The sequence below is a fragment of the Nestor notabilis genome, unplaced genomic scaffold (assembly GCF_000696875.1).
Source record: "Nestor notabilis isolate BGI_N333 unplaced genomic scaffold, ASM69687v1 scaffold13583, whole genome shotgun sequence".
Classification (NCBI taxonomy): Eukaryota; Metazoa; Chordata; class Aves; order Psittaciformes; family Psittacidae; genus Nestor; species Nestor notabilis.
Genome location: NW_009922467.1, coordinates 16,976 through 33,561, shown reverse-complemented (window position 1 = coordinate 33,561; position 16,586 = coordinate 16,976). Strand labels below are relative to the sequence as shown.

Genomic DNA, 16,586 nt, shown 5'->3' with positions numbered 1-16,586 from the left:
GTATTTATTTATTTATCAAAAAAAGAGATATTAAACAGTTTGACTCAATGCCCTGCCGGGCGCTGAGAGCGTGGCTTTGGCTTGAAACTCCCTTTCTGCAGGTTGCAGAACTCCGTGGTGCAGCGATGTTGCTCACACACTCACACCTTGTGTGCTGACATTTCTAAAGGAGGAATTGCTCTTCCCCTGCACTGTGGAATGTGGTGGAGGATGGGTACGATGTGCTGGATGTGCCAGCTTTTAGACAGCCAGAGAGTTAACACTTAGGCATTTAAAATGGCTTGTGTATTCACTCTCACATTCCACTTGTGTGCGTGTACTTTTACACTGAAGGAAACTTGGCGAAAGGGGTTAGAATGTTTTTAATGCAATGCTTTAAGAGTATTGTTTGAAAGCTGTTACTAATCAAAGCATGAGAAATCAGGTGGCATCTAATCAGTCTCATTCATTCTTTTGTTTCAGTCAACAATGTGGGAATCTCTTATGCTTATCCTGAATATTTTCTTGATATTCCAGACCTGGACAAGGTAAGTGCTTTTGTGGTAGTTCGTAATGTTTTCATCGTTAGCACTAAATGCTTAACAGATATGGCAAAAGTATTCAGGTTTGGTTAAGGAACCCACATAATAAGGTTTTCTGATTACAATTAAGGGTTCAAAAGCTGAGATTTACACAAAGCAACAAATCAGATAATGTCAGCCTCAGTTTTTGTGGGTTTACGTACTCTTCCTTGCTTCTTCATTTTGCATTTCTGCTTCAGACAGATGCTCTGGGGTCAGTATCTCAATTCCACGCTCCAATCTGTGGTCTCATCTGGCTGTTGATCATGAGCTGCCTTAGCTGGAGGGGGCTGTTCTTAAGTGACTGAAGGGAAGCAAGCAACTTTATGAATTGGAGCTGCATATTCCATAACACTGTTATGAAACTTAAATATGACCGTTTTGGTTTGTAATGTAGGGACAACCTTAATTGAGTTGGGTACACTGAAAAGTCTGATTGTGAACAATTTCAGTGGTGCATGGTTTTGTTCCCAAAATCCCTGTAGCTCACTGTATCTATTATGGGTTTCTGTTTCCTGCTTAAGAATTGATAAGTATATCTGTTTTTTCATTCACCTTCAAATAAGCTTTGTGATATTTAGCAACAAGAGTAAATTCCCAAATCCTATTTTTTCTCATCTGATGAATAAACTTAAAGTCTTCACACTGTTGTGAAATGGTGAAGAGCAAAATGCAGACTTTAATTTATGAACATGTCTGAAATATCAGACTTTAATAAAGTTCATAAATGTTGCAAAAAGTGTTGGGAAATACAGTGTCAATGTAATACATCTGGGTTGTATTACTATGAGTCCTTAATCAGAGGTAAAACTTGATCAAGAGCAATTCCCAGACTTTGCTTTGAAAGTCCATCACTGTTCCCAGTACTTAAGCAGGAAGGCAATGAGTAAAGGTGGATGTGTAAGTGTAAGGCTTAAGTTATCCTGGCACTTGAACCTCTGGAGTGTGTAAGTACTGATCAACTAATTTAGAATAAAACCCAGCCTCTGTTTTCTTGCAGACAATCGACAAAATGACCACCATTAACATCCTGGCTGTTTGTAAGGTAAGTGCCCCGTCACCAACACTTGTTCTTGATGTCTTAGTTCAAAACCAGTAAACAATTAACATCGAGTTGTTTGGGGCAATTACTTTCGCCTGTTGGACCACAGGTTCAGTTTTTGTCTTAGAGTAACCCAGAGGTTATGACTGTCAGATCAGACTGTTCTGATTCTTGTGTGAAATAGAATTAATTGCAAAGATAGCTATTAGCTATTTGGAAGAGCGAGGTATGCACACAGAACAGCACTTGTTCTTGTCCTTGTAAACCATTCATTCTTCTCCCCCTGTATCTGTGTTTCTTTCTGCACAGCTCAGGTTTTTGTACCCTGCAGTGAGAAGGCACTTAAATATCTTCTGCAAAATATATGAGCAGGAAGGAAAACCAAGCCCACAAAAGTGTGCGTTAACTTTTGAAGTAAAGTTACCTTCCCTTTTTAACATTAAAACTGAAGTTTTTGCTGATGAGAAATGAACCTGACTTCAGGCTAAAACATATGGCTGTCCTCTTGTTTATTAACATGAGGCCTATTCAAAACCTCAGATTTTCGTCATAGTATTTCAAACCTAAAAGGGCGAGAGGGAATAGCAGCTGCTTACATGACACAGGGAGTCAATTAGAGCATTATCAGCGAGTGCTGAAGAAACTCCTTGTGATTATTCACTGTTAAACCATAACTTTCTCTCAGTATGTATAACAAAACTTGCACTTCCAGTAGCTGAGGGTTAACCTTTTGCCTCAGGGGATGTTTCAGAGCTGGCTCAAAAGATTTGACTTCCTTGAGCTGTTCTGATTAGGTCAAACACTAAATTCGTCTAGGACGGGGCTCTTGGGGAGTCTAAACTGTGTTTTGTTTCCATGCGAGGAGGGACAGGACCTCTTAAAACAATGCTTCTGTAAGATTATTAAAACATAGGCAAACAGTGGAAGTGCAATGGGCTGAATGGGATTATTAATGTTTTCTCTTATGGAATTCACTTAGCAGACTCTTTTTAATGTTAACAGAGCTACACCAGCTGTAAATCTGAAGAAGTGTTGTCATGCACAGACCACTTAGAGATGAGTGTAATCAGAATGCTTCTGCTGAGGTGTGCCATCTGTGCTGTGCCAGCAGAGGGAGTGCACTATTCAGTGATTAAATGATTTGGGGTGTCAGTCTTCCTGGGAGCATCTTGTTAGAACAGGAAAGTTGCAGATGAACTACTTGAATATGTATTTCTGAAGATAGAATAACAGTAGAGGTCTGCTTTAACTTGGTGTACACTTAACGTTCCAGAGGTGCAGCCAGATTATGTTGGTTTCCTGAATAAACTACCACTGTTTTGTGGCTTGAGTCATCATGCTTATGATCAGTGGTGGTCAACAATTTACAGTTCGTTGTAAGATTTGTCTCCTGTCAGCCTCTTCGCATTCTAATGTGGCTGTCTTCACACCTATAAAACCTTGCTCAAGATCTACTTGCTGTGTGTTAATACTGGTTTTCTTTCTCTTTGAAAACTTCTTTCTTGCCCATGAACAGCTCCTGCTACTGGGTGTAATCAGAGTTTGAGCATAAGCTTCCAGGCTTGAAAATGTTTTCCCCTGCAAGAGCCTGTTGTGTAATTAAACAGTAGGCATGGCAGATGCTTACTGTTTTGGGGAGAGGAGCACATTAGAGATAGGTACCATCTGTAAGTCATTTTTTCAGGAGAACCTATAGAACTAGAGAGCCAGGGTAGGAAAAAACCAGTTTCAGGAGAAGTCTTTATGTGCCCTCAATTAGATTTTTTTTGGACATAATCCTATGGATATTTCAGTATTTTAGGTTGATACCATCTCTTATTCAGGGATATAAGTGTGTTTAAAAAATACAGCATTCTCCCTTCTTGCCTGATTAAAAACATGATGGGATGGAAGAGAGCACCAAGTTCTTAAGGAGATGGAGGTCTGCTGAAAAGGAGACAGAGCAGGTTTTGCTGGTCCTCATAGTACCCATTCTGCTCACAGTATCTCCAGATCCTCATCAGAGGTGTCACATAACCTGTCTACTGTTGTGTTCTGGAGCACTGCCACCCACTTCCTTGCCTTTTGGACCAGACTTCCTCAGGTAATGATATCCCCTGTCTTCTAAGTAACCTGCACCATGTGCCATCAGCAACACTTCTGTGGGACAGCATAACCCTTCCGGCACACATCAAATACCTCTGCCTCACTTCTGGCTCGCTCTCACCCATCTTCTTTGTTAGGCAGCTCACCTAGGGGATATGCATGTAAAAGAAGGGGTGCACTGAAAGATAAGACCCCATCTTCAGCTCACAGGATAAATCATCAACCTAGTTGGTCCTGCTGTTTAATACTTTTTTCCAGCTGTAAAGGAGCTAATACTGTGAAATTTTCCCTAATGTTTGAGAACTTGTTTCCCATCAGAGCTCTTTCCCAAATCTTATTCCATGCTGCCTGCCCCATCATGTCCTTGAGGTTGGGTTAGGGCACTCATAGTGCTGCAATTTTGGGGCATCAATCAGTCTGGCATGAAGCGTTGTCATTACTGCTATCTGCCTTCAAAACACCCTGTATACCACTGAAGACAAGCTATGTAAAACTACATCAAACTATGTAAACCACGTTGGAAATCTCACATCTTGTACAGTACTGGTAAAAAACCCTCACCAAACACCACCCGGCCCCTCCAACAGAGTAGATTCTTCTTAAGCTCTGTGGGAAATGTCACTTTTCTGTGGTGATGTGCAGTGCAGGAGTCACTCCATTCCTCATATAACATACAAAAGAAGTGCCTTGGGTCTTGTTTGTGGTATTTTTCTCAGGAAAGCTTGAGACTTAATACAGCCTCACACAAGGGTTAAGGTGACAGATAAATGAGGAAGAAGACAGGGTAGTATGTGAAGTTTCATGATTCCTGTCAGAATCTCATCTCAAGCTTCTGGAGGGATTTAGAAAGCAGAACTTTCCTTTAATGATTGTTAGTGGCAGGTAACATGGGTTTGTATCATATTTTTTTTATAATCTCATCCCATTTTGAGACACAAACTAAACATTTCTGACATTGAATAAAATATCAAGTCAAAAGCCTTGGGGTTTTTCACTAAACAGGAGGTGTTGAAGAGCCTAAATTACGGTTGCTCTGTGTAATTTTCATTTATATTATTTTCATTTATATTATATTTCCTCTGTATCAACTGCATCGTCTTGTGTCCGTTCACCTTTGCATTCTACAGCCTTTGATTTCACCTTGGAAAAACAAATAAACTTGATTTGGTTGTTGGATTAATGTCCTGAAAGCCAAATATGTGGGGGAAAAAATAGGTAGGTAATGAGCACAGAGAGTAGTTTGACATACTTGAATGAGCCCTTCTTTCTCTTTCGGAAGCTGCAAGAGGTGCTTTGGTATGTAAGGACCAGCAAGTGTGTTCTTTCTGTTTGCAGCATCACAATATGCTCATTGCATTGGGAGTGAGGCATAAACCTGAGCTCTCTTGAAAAATGAGGAGGACTAAATAGCTGAGGGAGTGCTGGCTTGGCGGTTGATTAAGCAAGGAGCCGAATTGGTTTGCGAGCTATTATCTTGTGGGGGAATGTAAATTTGGGGCTTTCAGGCCAGGCTTTGGGTGGAAATTGGTATTAAGAAAGGAAGGGGGGAGAGTAAATTACATACATGTACATGCCTTGATGTCTGTGCTAATCTTCACCTTGATCACTTATGTTTTATTCTGTCAAATACAAAGCGATAACAGGCCTACAAGACTGAGGATTTTTATCATCACTGTATTTGAGATGCTTAAGATTTGCTTGAGACTTCAAAATATGTAAATACTTTGTGTTGAACTGGGAGATCTAGTATCAGCTGCCCTCTTAGTGGAAAAGCAATGAGAGGTGAATTATGGCAGGTTGTAAATCCCAGACAGGACAAGGGAACGAGTCCACCTATGAAGTCTGAAACCCTGAGTTTAGGAAAACCCCCCAAACAAACCCATAAACCACCACCAAAACTCACAGCTTGTCTAAAATTGAATGGGGAAGAAGAAAAGAAAGAAAGAAGAAAAGCCTGGGGAGCAATAATCCTGAAAGACAGGAGGAAATGACATCTCTTTCTCTGGTGAGTGTGTTCAGATGGGCTAGTGCAGCCTAATACCACATCTGTAAAGGTACCTTGCCAGAAATGAGAAGTCAGTTGCTTGTGCCCTGCTAGATCCCTCAGTGAGTATTCTGGTCTAGTCAAGAGGTTTCTTCACACTTCTAGTCAAAGACATAATCAAAGAGGGGATGATGATTTAGCCAAGTATATAATGTAACTGTTATAACAGAGAGGGAGAGTTGTCAGCACTTGGAAGAGGAGCAAGTGGTCTGTGAAGGTGGTCATCAGTATTGCTTGGATGGTCCGGAGGGAGAAATTAAATGCACCTTGCTGACTTTGGACCTGAGAGCATGGTACAGAGGAAGCTGGAACAAGGGAAATGCAGCTGTGATAAATACTTTTCAGCAATAGTCAGGGGAGCACTGGGGATTTTTCTTCAACCTGGGGAGATTTAGGAAATCCTGGAGTTCTGTGGCTTCCATAGGTTTGGGGTTGAGGCAGTTTGTATTCCACATTCTGAAGTGAGAAAGTTCAGCCTTGTTACTTGAATAATCTTGCCTATGTAAAGGGTGGGAGGAAGACCCTTCTTTTGAGAGCTCTCCCTTGTAAACTGGACTCTGAAAATTTGTGGCTCTAGGTAGGGAAAACTTTCTCAAAGCAAAGTCACTGTCAATGAGCAGGGCTTGAAGCTTTCATAGTTCCCTTTGTATATCCCATGCCCCTTTCTGCTTACTGACCTTGGCACATGGGTCACACTGTGATTTGTCTCTGAACTGACATCAGGTTTACTTGGAAGTGTTTACAAATAGAAATCATTCTTGTTCAGCTTGAGGTATCAGTTGCATTAAGATAGTGTTTTGAAAGAGACACGCTTAGAAAACCTAATAGTAGATGTTGAAAATAGGTTTCCCCATCCATTTATCCACCAGTACATGAGTACAGTTCCTCAGTTCTTTCAGTGTAAAGGCTGTACTAAGTGTGGAATAGGCATGGTGTCAGCCAGCTATTTACTAAAGAGCTAATGCATTTGTGAACTTGTGTGAGTCCTCTGCCCAGGCACTATGAATTATCTGATGGTAGCAGCGATGTTTTTGTACATGAGTGGGTGCACCACAGGGAATTGCTAATCTTTAGAAGGTTGCATTGCTTTGAGTTGGTATAATTTCACCTCAGATTCGTGAGAGCTGAAGGAAGCTTCTCAGCTGCATAACAAAGTAGAAAACTTCTACAAGTTTGGTAGTTTCATCTAGAAGCTAAAGGAGCCTACAAGAAATCTGGAGAAGGACTTTTCACAAGGGCCTGTAGTGACAGGACAAGGGGAATGGCTTTAAACTGACAGAGGGGAGATTGAGATGAGCTCTGAGGCAGAAGCTCTTCCCTGGGAGGGTGCTGAGGCGCTGGCACAGGGTGCCCAGAGAAGCTGTGGCTGCCCCATCCCTGGCAGTGTTCAAGGCCAGGTTGGACACAGGGGCTTGGAGCAACCTGCTCTAGTGGAAGGTGTCCCTGCCCGTGGCAGGGGGTTGGAACTGGAGGAGATTTAAGGCTCCTTCCAACCCAAACCAGTCTGTGATTCTGTGGTCTTTTGTTGTACTTGCATGGGCTTAATTCCAGATCGTTATACCTTTTGGTAATGGGGAAAACCCTGTAGTCATAACATCATCCCGTAGAATAATTTATCTCTAAATACACAACTGTGGTATTAGATTTCTGGCTTTGTATAACAATTTTGTGTGGCCCATAAGGTGTGAAGGATGACTTCCAGTATTTACCTCAGGTTTTCCTCGTGTGTTTCAGCAATCTGAGTGAGTATCACTTGAAAAGTATTCAGAGCTTCAGAAGTTGTTATTCCTTCCCTAGCTCTGCTCCTAAGCTGTTGCTTGGATTGGAATGAGAAGAGACTACACCTTGGTGACCACTAAGAATAGGAGATTTCTTTCCTGAGGAAGAAACACTGGAAATACATGGTCGTAACTTGTAACTTTTTGGTAGTCCTCTAATAGGAGCTTTGAAGTGTAGCAGATATGTTAGAACATAAATCTAGCCAGAAGCCTCTAGCTGGAAGCTGTGCATTTTTGTATTTGCAGGTAGGAATCTCTGCTGCTTTAGGTTTAAAGTGGTGGTCTTTTTTCCCAAATTAGAAGGTAGAAGACACCTCTGGTGACGAAGAGTGGACAAGAGAACCGGTGCTTGCCAGGCATGTAATGAATGCAATTGCAGATAAATGGACATCAAGAAATGATAGTTGTCTGCAAAAGCTTAATGAAATGGCCTGTAATGAATCTCTGCCTTTTGCTGTGAGCATCCTGGAACTTAGGGGCTGGAGGGTTGGGTGGGAAAGAAGCTGACTTAAAATAATGGAGCCCTCCAAACCAAAGGAATTATACTCCAAACTCCATGGTAGCATTATGTGTGTGTGTGCAACCACTGAAAAAACAAGCAAAACCCCAGCAACTACTGTGGTTGTGTGCTAAACTTTTTTGCCAGATTCTATCAAAATATAGAAGATGAACAACTTCTGATGTCAAGAAGATTGTCCTGAGCAACTTTCTCAGATGTGCTTACTCATAGACGCGTTCTCACTCTGCTCTAATGCAAACTTTGAGGAAGAAAAACCCAGATTGCTTTGGATGAGCTGGCAGTTTTCACATAGCCTGGTGTCTGGCTGCTTCTCTGAAATTACCTCAGCTGTCAGAGTCTTGGGAACATTCATGTTTTCATCTGCAGCACTGGTATTTGTATGGGAAGTAGTATTTGTTCAGGAAAATGATGATGTGAAGGAAGGCTAAAGGAGTTCAGTAACCACCAACCGAAGGCACTTATCTGAGGCTACTTCCCAGCCTCTCCTTTAGGTTTCCTGCCACCTTCTTCTTCCTTTATGAGATTGCCTCCAGAGAAATGAACACTATCGTGGAGTTCTCTGGCATCCTACATGCTAATTCCTATAGACTCAGACTTGCAGTGCTTATGAAATGCACTCTGTTACATAGAATCACAGACTCTCAGACTGGTTTGGGTTGGAAGGGACCTTAAAGCTCATCCAGTTCCAACCCCTGCCACGGGCATGGACACCTTCCACTAGAGCAGGTTGCTCCAAGCCCCTGTGTCCAACCTGGCCTTGAACACTGTCAGGGATGGGGCAGCCACAGCTTCTCTGGGCACCCTGTGCCAGCGCCTCAGCACCCTCATGGGTAACAACTTCTTCCTTAGATCTAACCTGAACTTCCCTGTTTCAGTTTGAACCCATCACCCCTTGTCCTACCACTACAGTCCCTGATGAAGAGTCCCTCTCACTTACAGAACTGGCTATCTCTAAATCAGATCTAGCTAAAATCTGGATTCCTTATTTGAGAGATATTTATTCAATTCTAGATATTTGTTGTTGAACAGATTTCCTAATGGCACATCTGAGATTATAGCTATTGATGACAAGAGTGTTAACCTGTTTGGCTGTTTGGATAAAGATCTTGCAAGCACGTACGGACACTGTTAGTAGTGAACAAAACTACATTTCTGCTACAGATTGTTTTATTTGAGTTAATGCTGGGAATATTACACATCTCTGTGTGTGTATAATGTATAGATTTGCCAGACCCAAGCAGAGCTGCAGAATGCCCTGACAACACATTTCCAATGGTGCTCTTGCACTGCTGGAACAGTCTGAGTATGGACTTGGCTGGATGAGGTGGGGCTGACTCAGAGAGTTGCCTTCTGTTCTATTAGTCTTTAAAAGACATGGTATGTTTTCTGTGCATAAAGATACTGAATATTCATGTGTCTCCTTTCACACATCACAAAGTGTAAAAATACAGATAGGAAAAACAGTTTTGCCCTATTTCACAGATTTTTGGGTTAATTTCCTCAAAATACTAATTTTAATAGAAACAAATGGAAGGGGTGTTGGGTATGGAGCCAGTGTTGCCATCAGTGTGTTTCTGTGAAAGGGAAAAGAAAATTCATTGCCTGTCCAGCTAGACTTTAGAAACAGACTGTTTAACACAGCTGGTGGTGAGAGACTTCTTGACTTCTACCTGAATTGTACCTATTGTTCTAGCTCAGCTGTCAATGGCCTCATAGTTTTTAAATATATATAAGTCAATTACTGCAGCATGTTCTTCTGTGCTCTCATTGGGGTATCAATAGGAACCAGCAGGTTTGTGATAGGCTGTTAGAGCTGGTTTGGTTGGTTGCAGTTTGGATTTAGAGCATGAATGCATTTGTGTGGATTTATGGTGGGGTCCCCTCTGCATTACAGTGGGAGAACCTGTACTGCTTTTTCAGACCACTTAGGGGTTCCCTAAGGGAAGGCAGTTCCAGTCCATGTCCATGTGTCGATCTGTGGTAAATGCTCCATCCCTGGCAGTGTTCAAGGCCAGGTTGGACAGAGCCTTGAGCAACATGGTCTACTGTGAGGTGTCCCTGCCCATGGCAGGGGGTTGGAACTAGATCATCTTAAGGTCCTTTCTGACGCAAGTTAGTCTGTGATTCTGTGATATGCAGCTTTACACTGCTCTGAGAGGCAAGGAACAATGCTGCTTTTTGCAAAGGGATCTGTGGGAGAGATCATAAAGCTTGCACCACATGAAAGATCTGCCAGTCTTGAACTAGTCTTAATATCAGCCCAAATCATTCTTTATCTTTTGACATTAAAATAAAGAGTTCTTCCCACACCTTCCTTGAAGCATTCATGTATGGAAAAGTTGATGTATACTCAGACATTATGTTGGAAGGTTTTATGAAGTGGCATCAGATCTGTTTAGCTTGGTGATGTTTACCAACTCTGACCCTTAGTTTGACTTCTGGGGCAGTGCTGAGAGTTAAGTATGTCAACAGATGACTTGGTGACAGCAAGGTCTGCTCGACTCCTGCCTGCATAGTCCCTTATCAAAGCTGTCATGCAGCTTGGCTGATGGCAGAATCTATTCTAAGCGAGAAATGTCACTGAAATACAAACCACATCCCTTCTCTACCATTTATTTGTATGTCAGCTGCAATCGACTTGAAATTTTGTTTTCTGTTGTGATTTTTCTCCTTTATGCCTGAAAGCATGTGTTTTATAATAGAAAACAAACAAAAAAAACCCAAACCCAGACTCGTTCATAGGTAAGGGCTAATGCAGTGCTGATAGTAACATGAAGAGCTTGCTGCAATAAGATTGTTTTCTTTGCAATGAAAGTGCTTACAGGTGTTCTGTAATCCTGTGTATGCTGATATCTTCTATTTTTTGGCATGTTTTTCCTGCTATACTGCTTAAATATTTCATGTTTTAAGCTATCAAGGCAATTTGGTATCAGTGGGAGTGCCATTACATTTTGGTGCCATTAGTATTTTATTACCCCCTCCTCAGTGTGTTCTCAAGAACTTTGTTTGGAACACCTTGTAAAGATGTGAAAAGTGGTAATAATTTGTATTCCTTGTCTGATCTGTCTTTGGTGTCAGTGACACAACATTCATTAACAGGGTTAGTCAGGGACAAGTAATATATGGCACAAGCTGAACTTTGATGACATGAATACTTAAAGGCAGAGATTTCGGATGTGAATCTTATTTTAGGGTGGTAGTAATTAGTAGCAGGAAAATGAACTATTTCACACTAAAGTTGTCAAAGTTTTGATCAATGCTTGGTTTATTTCCCTTATCAGAGCTGCTTTGTCTGCAATAGGGAAGCTTGTTTTAGGATTACTGCTCTGGAGAATCCTTCAGCCAGGTTGTAAATAGATTGCTCAGAGTCATAAGGAAAGCAGGAGCCTCCTGAGCAGTTAAGGAGGTTTGCCAAGCTACCTTTCTCGTAGAGGTGTAGGTTCCTCAGTGTGAAACCATCTGTGTAATCAGCAATAAATGTTTTGGGGGTCTTAAATGTTTGCTGCAGGTCACATAATGTAAGAAACTCATAGTCACTCTTTCTGTTCAGTGCTCTTGCTGCTCCACATTTTACTTTTAAGTTAAAACCAGCAGCTCAGTAAGCCTAGCTAAAATGGGTTGGATCTTGTCTGGAGCCTTGGCATAGGTGGTGAATTTAGTCAGTCTTAAGGAAGACAGATGCTTCTTTGTGGGGAGAGAAAGATCATATGCGTACCGTGGTACCCTGGTGGTTTAATGTTGTTTAGAGGGCACTGGTGCTGCAGAGTGGAAAAGGAATTCTGTTTACTCTTATGCTACTAGCTGGATGGGTTCACCAATTCAGAGCACACACACTACTTGACAGAGCCAAGTTATCCAGGTAGAATAAAAATAAACAGCCTACGCAAAGTATGGTCCCTGCTTCCCTGAGCCATGGTTGGGGTGGAGGGGGTGGCAGCTGCTTTGGGAGGAAGGGAGGCTTCCCTCGCTCTCTTGCTGTCTGGTGTCTGCATTCTCAGCCATCACGAATGTTTTCTTTCTGCAGATGACACGACTGGTGCTGCCCGGCATGCTGGAAAGGTGAGTCACAGCAACACCATCCAGACAAAGTCATCATTATTTATAGGGGAGAATCCTTTCTTGAAAAATTCATTACTGTGACTAATCAGCCCCAGTCTCCATGTTTTAATGGCAGAGTAATGCTGGGTGAGTCACGCTGATGGTGCATGAATCATCAGACGGTGGAAGCCTTTTCCACTCGATTCCCTTTTTATTTTCCCTCTCCCTTCTCCACTGTTGTGGTGATTCCTTTTAGAACAGAATTAAAAAGCCCGTCTGACTCATCAGCACTAACTCAACAACCTGCTCTTCTGAGGGGGTGGTTACAGTTCCTGGGAATAACCTTCTTAAGGCTATTTCTCTAAGTCATTGTAAGGAAAATGGATGCAAAGAGTATGTTCTCATTATACAGTAGGAGGTATATTGAGGAAAGTCTGTGATCGTTTGGAGAAGTAGAATTGGAGGCCAGCTCTTTCAAATAACAGCTAATGCACACCACTGTCGCTACACAAGATGTGTACTGACTTCCTAGCGAGCTCCCAGGTGAATCTGAAAGGTGCACGATTCCACATAGTCCTTCCAGGCTGTTCATTAGCTGATGCTGGCTGTCCCAAGCTGTTTGCTGCAGAGGTCTTCACCTCTCCTATGGAGAAACACCGAGAGTTGGGCTTGTTCAGGCTGGAGAAGAGAAGCGTCCAGGGACACCTTAGAGCAGCTCCCAGTGCCTAAAGGAGTCAACAGGAAACCTGGAGAGGGAATTATTACAAGGGCATGTAAGGACAGGACAATGGGGAATGGCTTTAACCTGCCAGAGGGGAGATTTGGATTAGATAGTAGGAAAAAACCCCTTTATTGTGATGGTGGTGACACACTGGCACAGGGTGCCCAGAGAAGCTGTGGCTGCCCCATCCCTGGCAGTGTTCAAGGCCAGGTTGGACACAGGGGCTTGGAGCAACCTGCTCTAGTGGAAGGTGTCCCTGCCCATGGCAGGGGTTGGAACTGGATGAGCTTTAAGGTCCCTTCCAACATAAACCAGTCTGTGATTCTAAACCCAGCTTGCTGGTGGGTCAGGTCTGAGCTATGCTTGCAATACTGAAGAAAGGTGTATAGAACCATGCATGAAAGTCACCATAGTGTTGCTCCAAGTGGGTACTGTAGGAGAAGCACATAAATGGGGAAAAGCTGCAAATGAAAGATTAAGAAAAAAAAAAAAGGTATTTCTTGTATCATCCTGTTCTCTGGGAGTCTTCATTGCAGGTTTGGATTCAGTTATTCAAGTGTTGCATAGACGCAGAGCAAATGTTTCACGGCTAAACCAAAGTTTCTTTATGGATACAAACTGCCCAAGCTAGTGGCCAGTATGGGAGTCAGTGTCCAGCACATCAGGGTGATGATGAGCTCAGTTTTCTTAGTTAAAACAATCACGAGATAAGAATAAGTTCATTTCATGTAATGAAATTTGAATGAGAAAAGAAGACCCAAGATAGAGCTCTGGGATAGGGGTGAAATATTTCCCAGTAAAGCTGGGGTAGAGGATGGGGATTATAGTTTGGTGGTGGTAGCTGTGCAGGGTTTGTAAATAAAGTTACTTCTTGCCCATGTACTATTATTGATAGATAAATGGACCTGCCTTTTGTGAAACCACAGCCCTCTGAAGATGCCAGCATGACCAAAGCCATTCTGCTTTCAAAGGATTTAATGTATCAGGTTTTGGAACTTTGAAGCTCTATCAATTTCTTGCCTCATTTTCTTCTTTGTGTAAAGAAATGTCATAGTTATCCATTTGGCACAACTGATCTCTTCAGCTTCTCAGGACAGAATGATGTTTACTTTACTTTTGGAAGATCCTGTGTATGTTCTTCTGTTACATATAAACCCAGGTAAGATGATTTGAATGAAAGGCAGCAAACCAGGATCCTTCAAGGCTACCCTTGAGCACACTGCATCATGTTTCTTTTCACTTTTCCTAACTGTATGATTACCTCAGGAATCTCCAGAATAAATGTGCAAGAAGAAGCCTGCAAAGAAAAGGTTAATAGTGGTTAAAAAAACCTCAAACCCATCTTGAACTTGGTTCTTTGTGTGAGGAGCCACTTTAAATGACTGCTCCATTTGAATGAAGGTCTTGCTTTCTGTCCCAGGGCAAAATGTGTGGAAAAGCTTCCATCTTCTCTTTGGTTTTGTGATGTCAGTTGGTTTGCAGTGCACAGAAGCACTGTCTGCAGCTGCCAATTCCTGCATAGTCATAGCTCACAGGCCAGTAACACCACTAAGAGCCTGTAACCGCAGGAGGACATGGATGTCCACCGAATCCAAGGACATGAATGAATGGTGCTTGCACTCAGTTGCTCTTTGGGCCATCCATGAATTTCTCACACAGGGTAGTGGGTTAGGAAAAGGGGCTTCAGGCTCTAAGAATAAAACCAGACAAGGAATCCCATCATTATTCCTCAACTTGTTCAAGGAGAATATCATATCGAGTAGATAGATGTGACATAGCATGTTACACCAGCTTGCACCTAGTTAGTGTGTACTTTCATGTACTTGAATGTTGGGTTTGTGGCAAGATACTACAAGGCAAACACAGAAATAGAGCAGATTTTACATGCTTTGCATCCAGTCTACAAGGAGACAACACAAGTGCATCTTGGTGTGTCTTTTTATTTATAATAAACAGAGCAGCATTAGATGAATGCCACTTCTGGTAATGGCATTTAGATTCTCTGCTGTGGCTCCTCTCCTGTGCTCTGAACACTTAAAGTGACAATTTATAATCTGCAGCTTCCTATTACACTTAAATGAGCAGTTCCTCTGTAAATTTTCAGGCTTACTGTCTAAGGTGGGAGACTCAGAACTGCAAATTGAGGCTTGATATCTTTGGGAACAATATGAAAACCCTAACAACAACAAAAACCAGTTGACTGTTTCTAGACAAATATCAAACTATGGTATTTATTGCCAGGGAAGTAGCAAGTGCATAATTACATTACAGAGGAAGCTTGCTCTTTCCACTCAGTGTGCAGCTAGAGCAGGCGCTGGTTGCCACAGCAACAGGGAGATGGCTAAATATAGCCTCTGCAGTGCTGGACCACTTAAGGTAGAATGATGGGGAGGTGTGAGGGTGTGGGCCTGGCTCTCCTCACCTTCAACTTCTTTTGTCATTAACTGCACAGTTGAGTTGGATGGAGCCAACATTCCTTTTTGCCACACTGATGCTTTGTGTAATTCTTCAGATGATCCCTCAAAACATTTCTTCTGTGATTCCTCTAAGAAGCAAAACTGTAATTGGAGTAATTGAAAGTGTTCCCCTACAAGATGCTTCTCAGATTCCTTTTATCTGAAGGATTTAAGTTGTGAGCTTTTACGGCTACGCCTGTTTTCTTTATAAATAAGAAACTACAAACCACAGGATCCACAGTGGCATTAACTGCTCCAGACAGACCAATCCATGGAGCTTCTGCAAGGGGCTGCTGTTCATTTGTTGTGTTTCCAAGAGGATTTTCTTCACTGGGTTGGACCTCACTGCACCAAGGTGATGGTCACTGCCTCTGCTGGAAAGTTGCAGTCTAGCCAGATGCTGCTTTACAGCCTGAATGCCAACCTCTCCTCTAAAGTTTCAGTGTGTTTTGTAAGCATAAGGCTCATGTTTATCCATGTAAACCCTTAACCCTTTTTTGAATCCAGTTAAGTTTTGTGGCAAGTACTCCCATGGTCTGACTATGGGAAGAGCACTTCTTTTTATCACATCTAAATTCCACTCTTTCATTTAAATAAATGCCATCTTTCCTTTGTATTCTGAGAGGATAAATCTAGATCTTGATCTTTGTCATTCATTAGTCCGTATACTCTTATTATGACTGCTCTTAATCGTCTCTTGAACAGCTAAATTGAACCAATCTTTTCACCTCATTGATGTATAAGGGTTGTTTTTTATTTCTTCCTTTCCCCTTTCTTATGTCATCAGGTTCTTAATATTTCAGTCCTATATTTGGAAGGATAAAAGTGTTCTGTAGATTGTCATGTGGGATTTCAGTGGTGGTGGATCTGTCCCTGCCATTCCCACCACGCTCTTCTTTGGGTGGTTTTGATGACTGCTGCATGAAAGAGAGCTCCTTGCTCAGGTTTTCCAGGGAATGGATAGTTGAGGTTTATGATGAATTCATGTTATTTTCTTCAGGATGCATTGTTGGTTTGGTTAATACTGATTTTTCATCTGCCATTGTGTAGTCTGTTCACACACCAGTCTGAGCTCTTCAAAAAGTTCCTTACAAGATTCTCCAATCTGGTAATCTCTTAAAAACTGCACGAATACTCATTTCACTGCTAATCCCTATTTGAGCTCATGAATAAATATCACAGCACCAACTGCCTTGATATGAAAAACTTTTGACATCCATTGTTAACCTTTTGCTGTCATGAAAATTCATTATTAATGTGTGGGCTTATTTCCTCCATACTCCATAGTTTGATCCACGTTACTACTTTATTTCACCAACCAAACCTTGCAGGTGACTCCTGA

General features: G+C 42.0%; 1 protein-coding gene across 1 annotated transcript in view; it reads left to right on the top strand.

Moving 5' to 3' along the window:
- Positions 1-439: 439 nt before the first annotated feature.
- HSD17B12 (hydroxysteroid (17-beta) dehydrogenase 12) overlaps positions 440-16,586 on the top strand; it is a gene marked incomplete at its 5' end in the record, with an annotated part of 29,519 nt that continues 13,372 nt past the window's right edge. The window contains 3 exons of the mRNA XM_010011621.1: positions 440-527; positions 1,561-1,605; positions 12,054-12,088. Coding sequence (XP_010009923.1) covers positions 440-527; positions 1,561-1,605; positions 12,054-12,088 — 168 coding nt within the window. The remainder of the gene's footprint in view (positions 528-1,560; positions 1,606-12,053; positions 12,089-16,586) is intronic.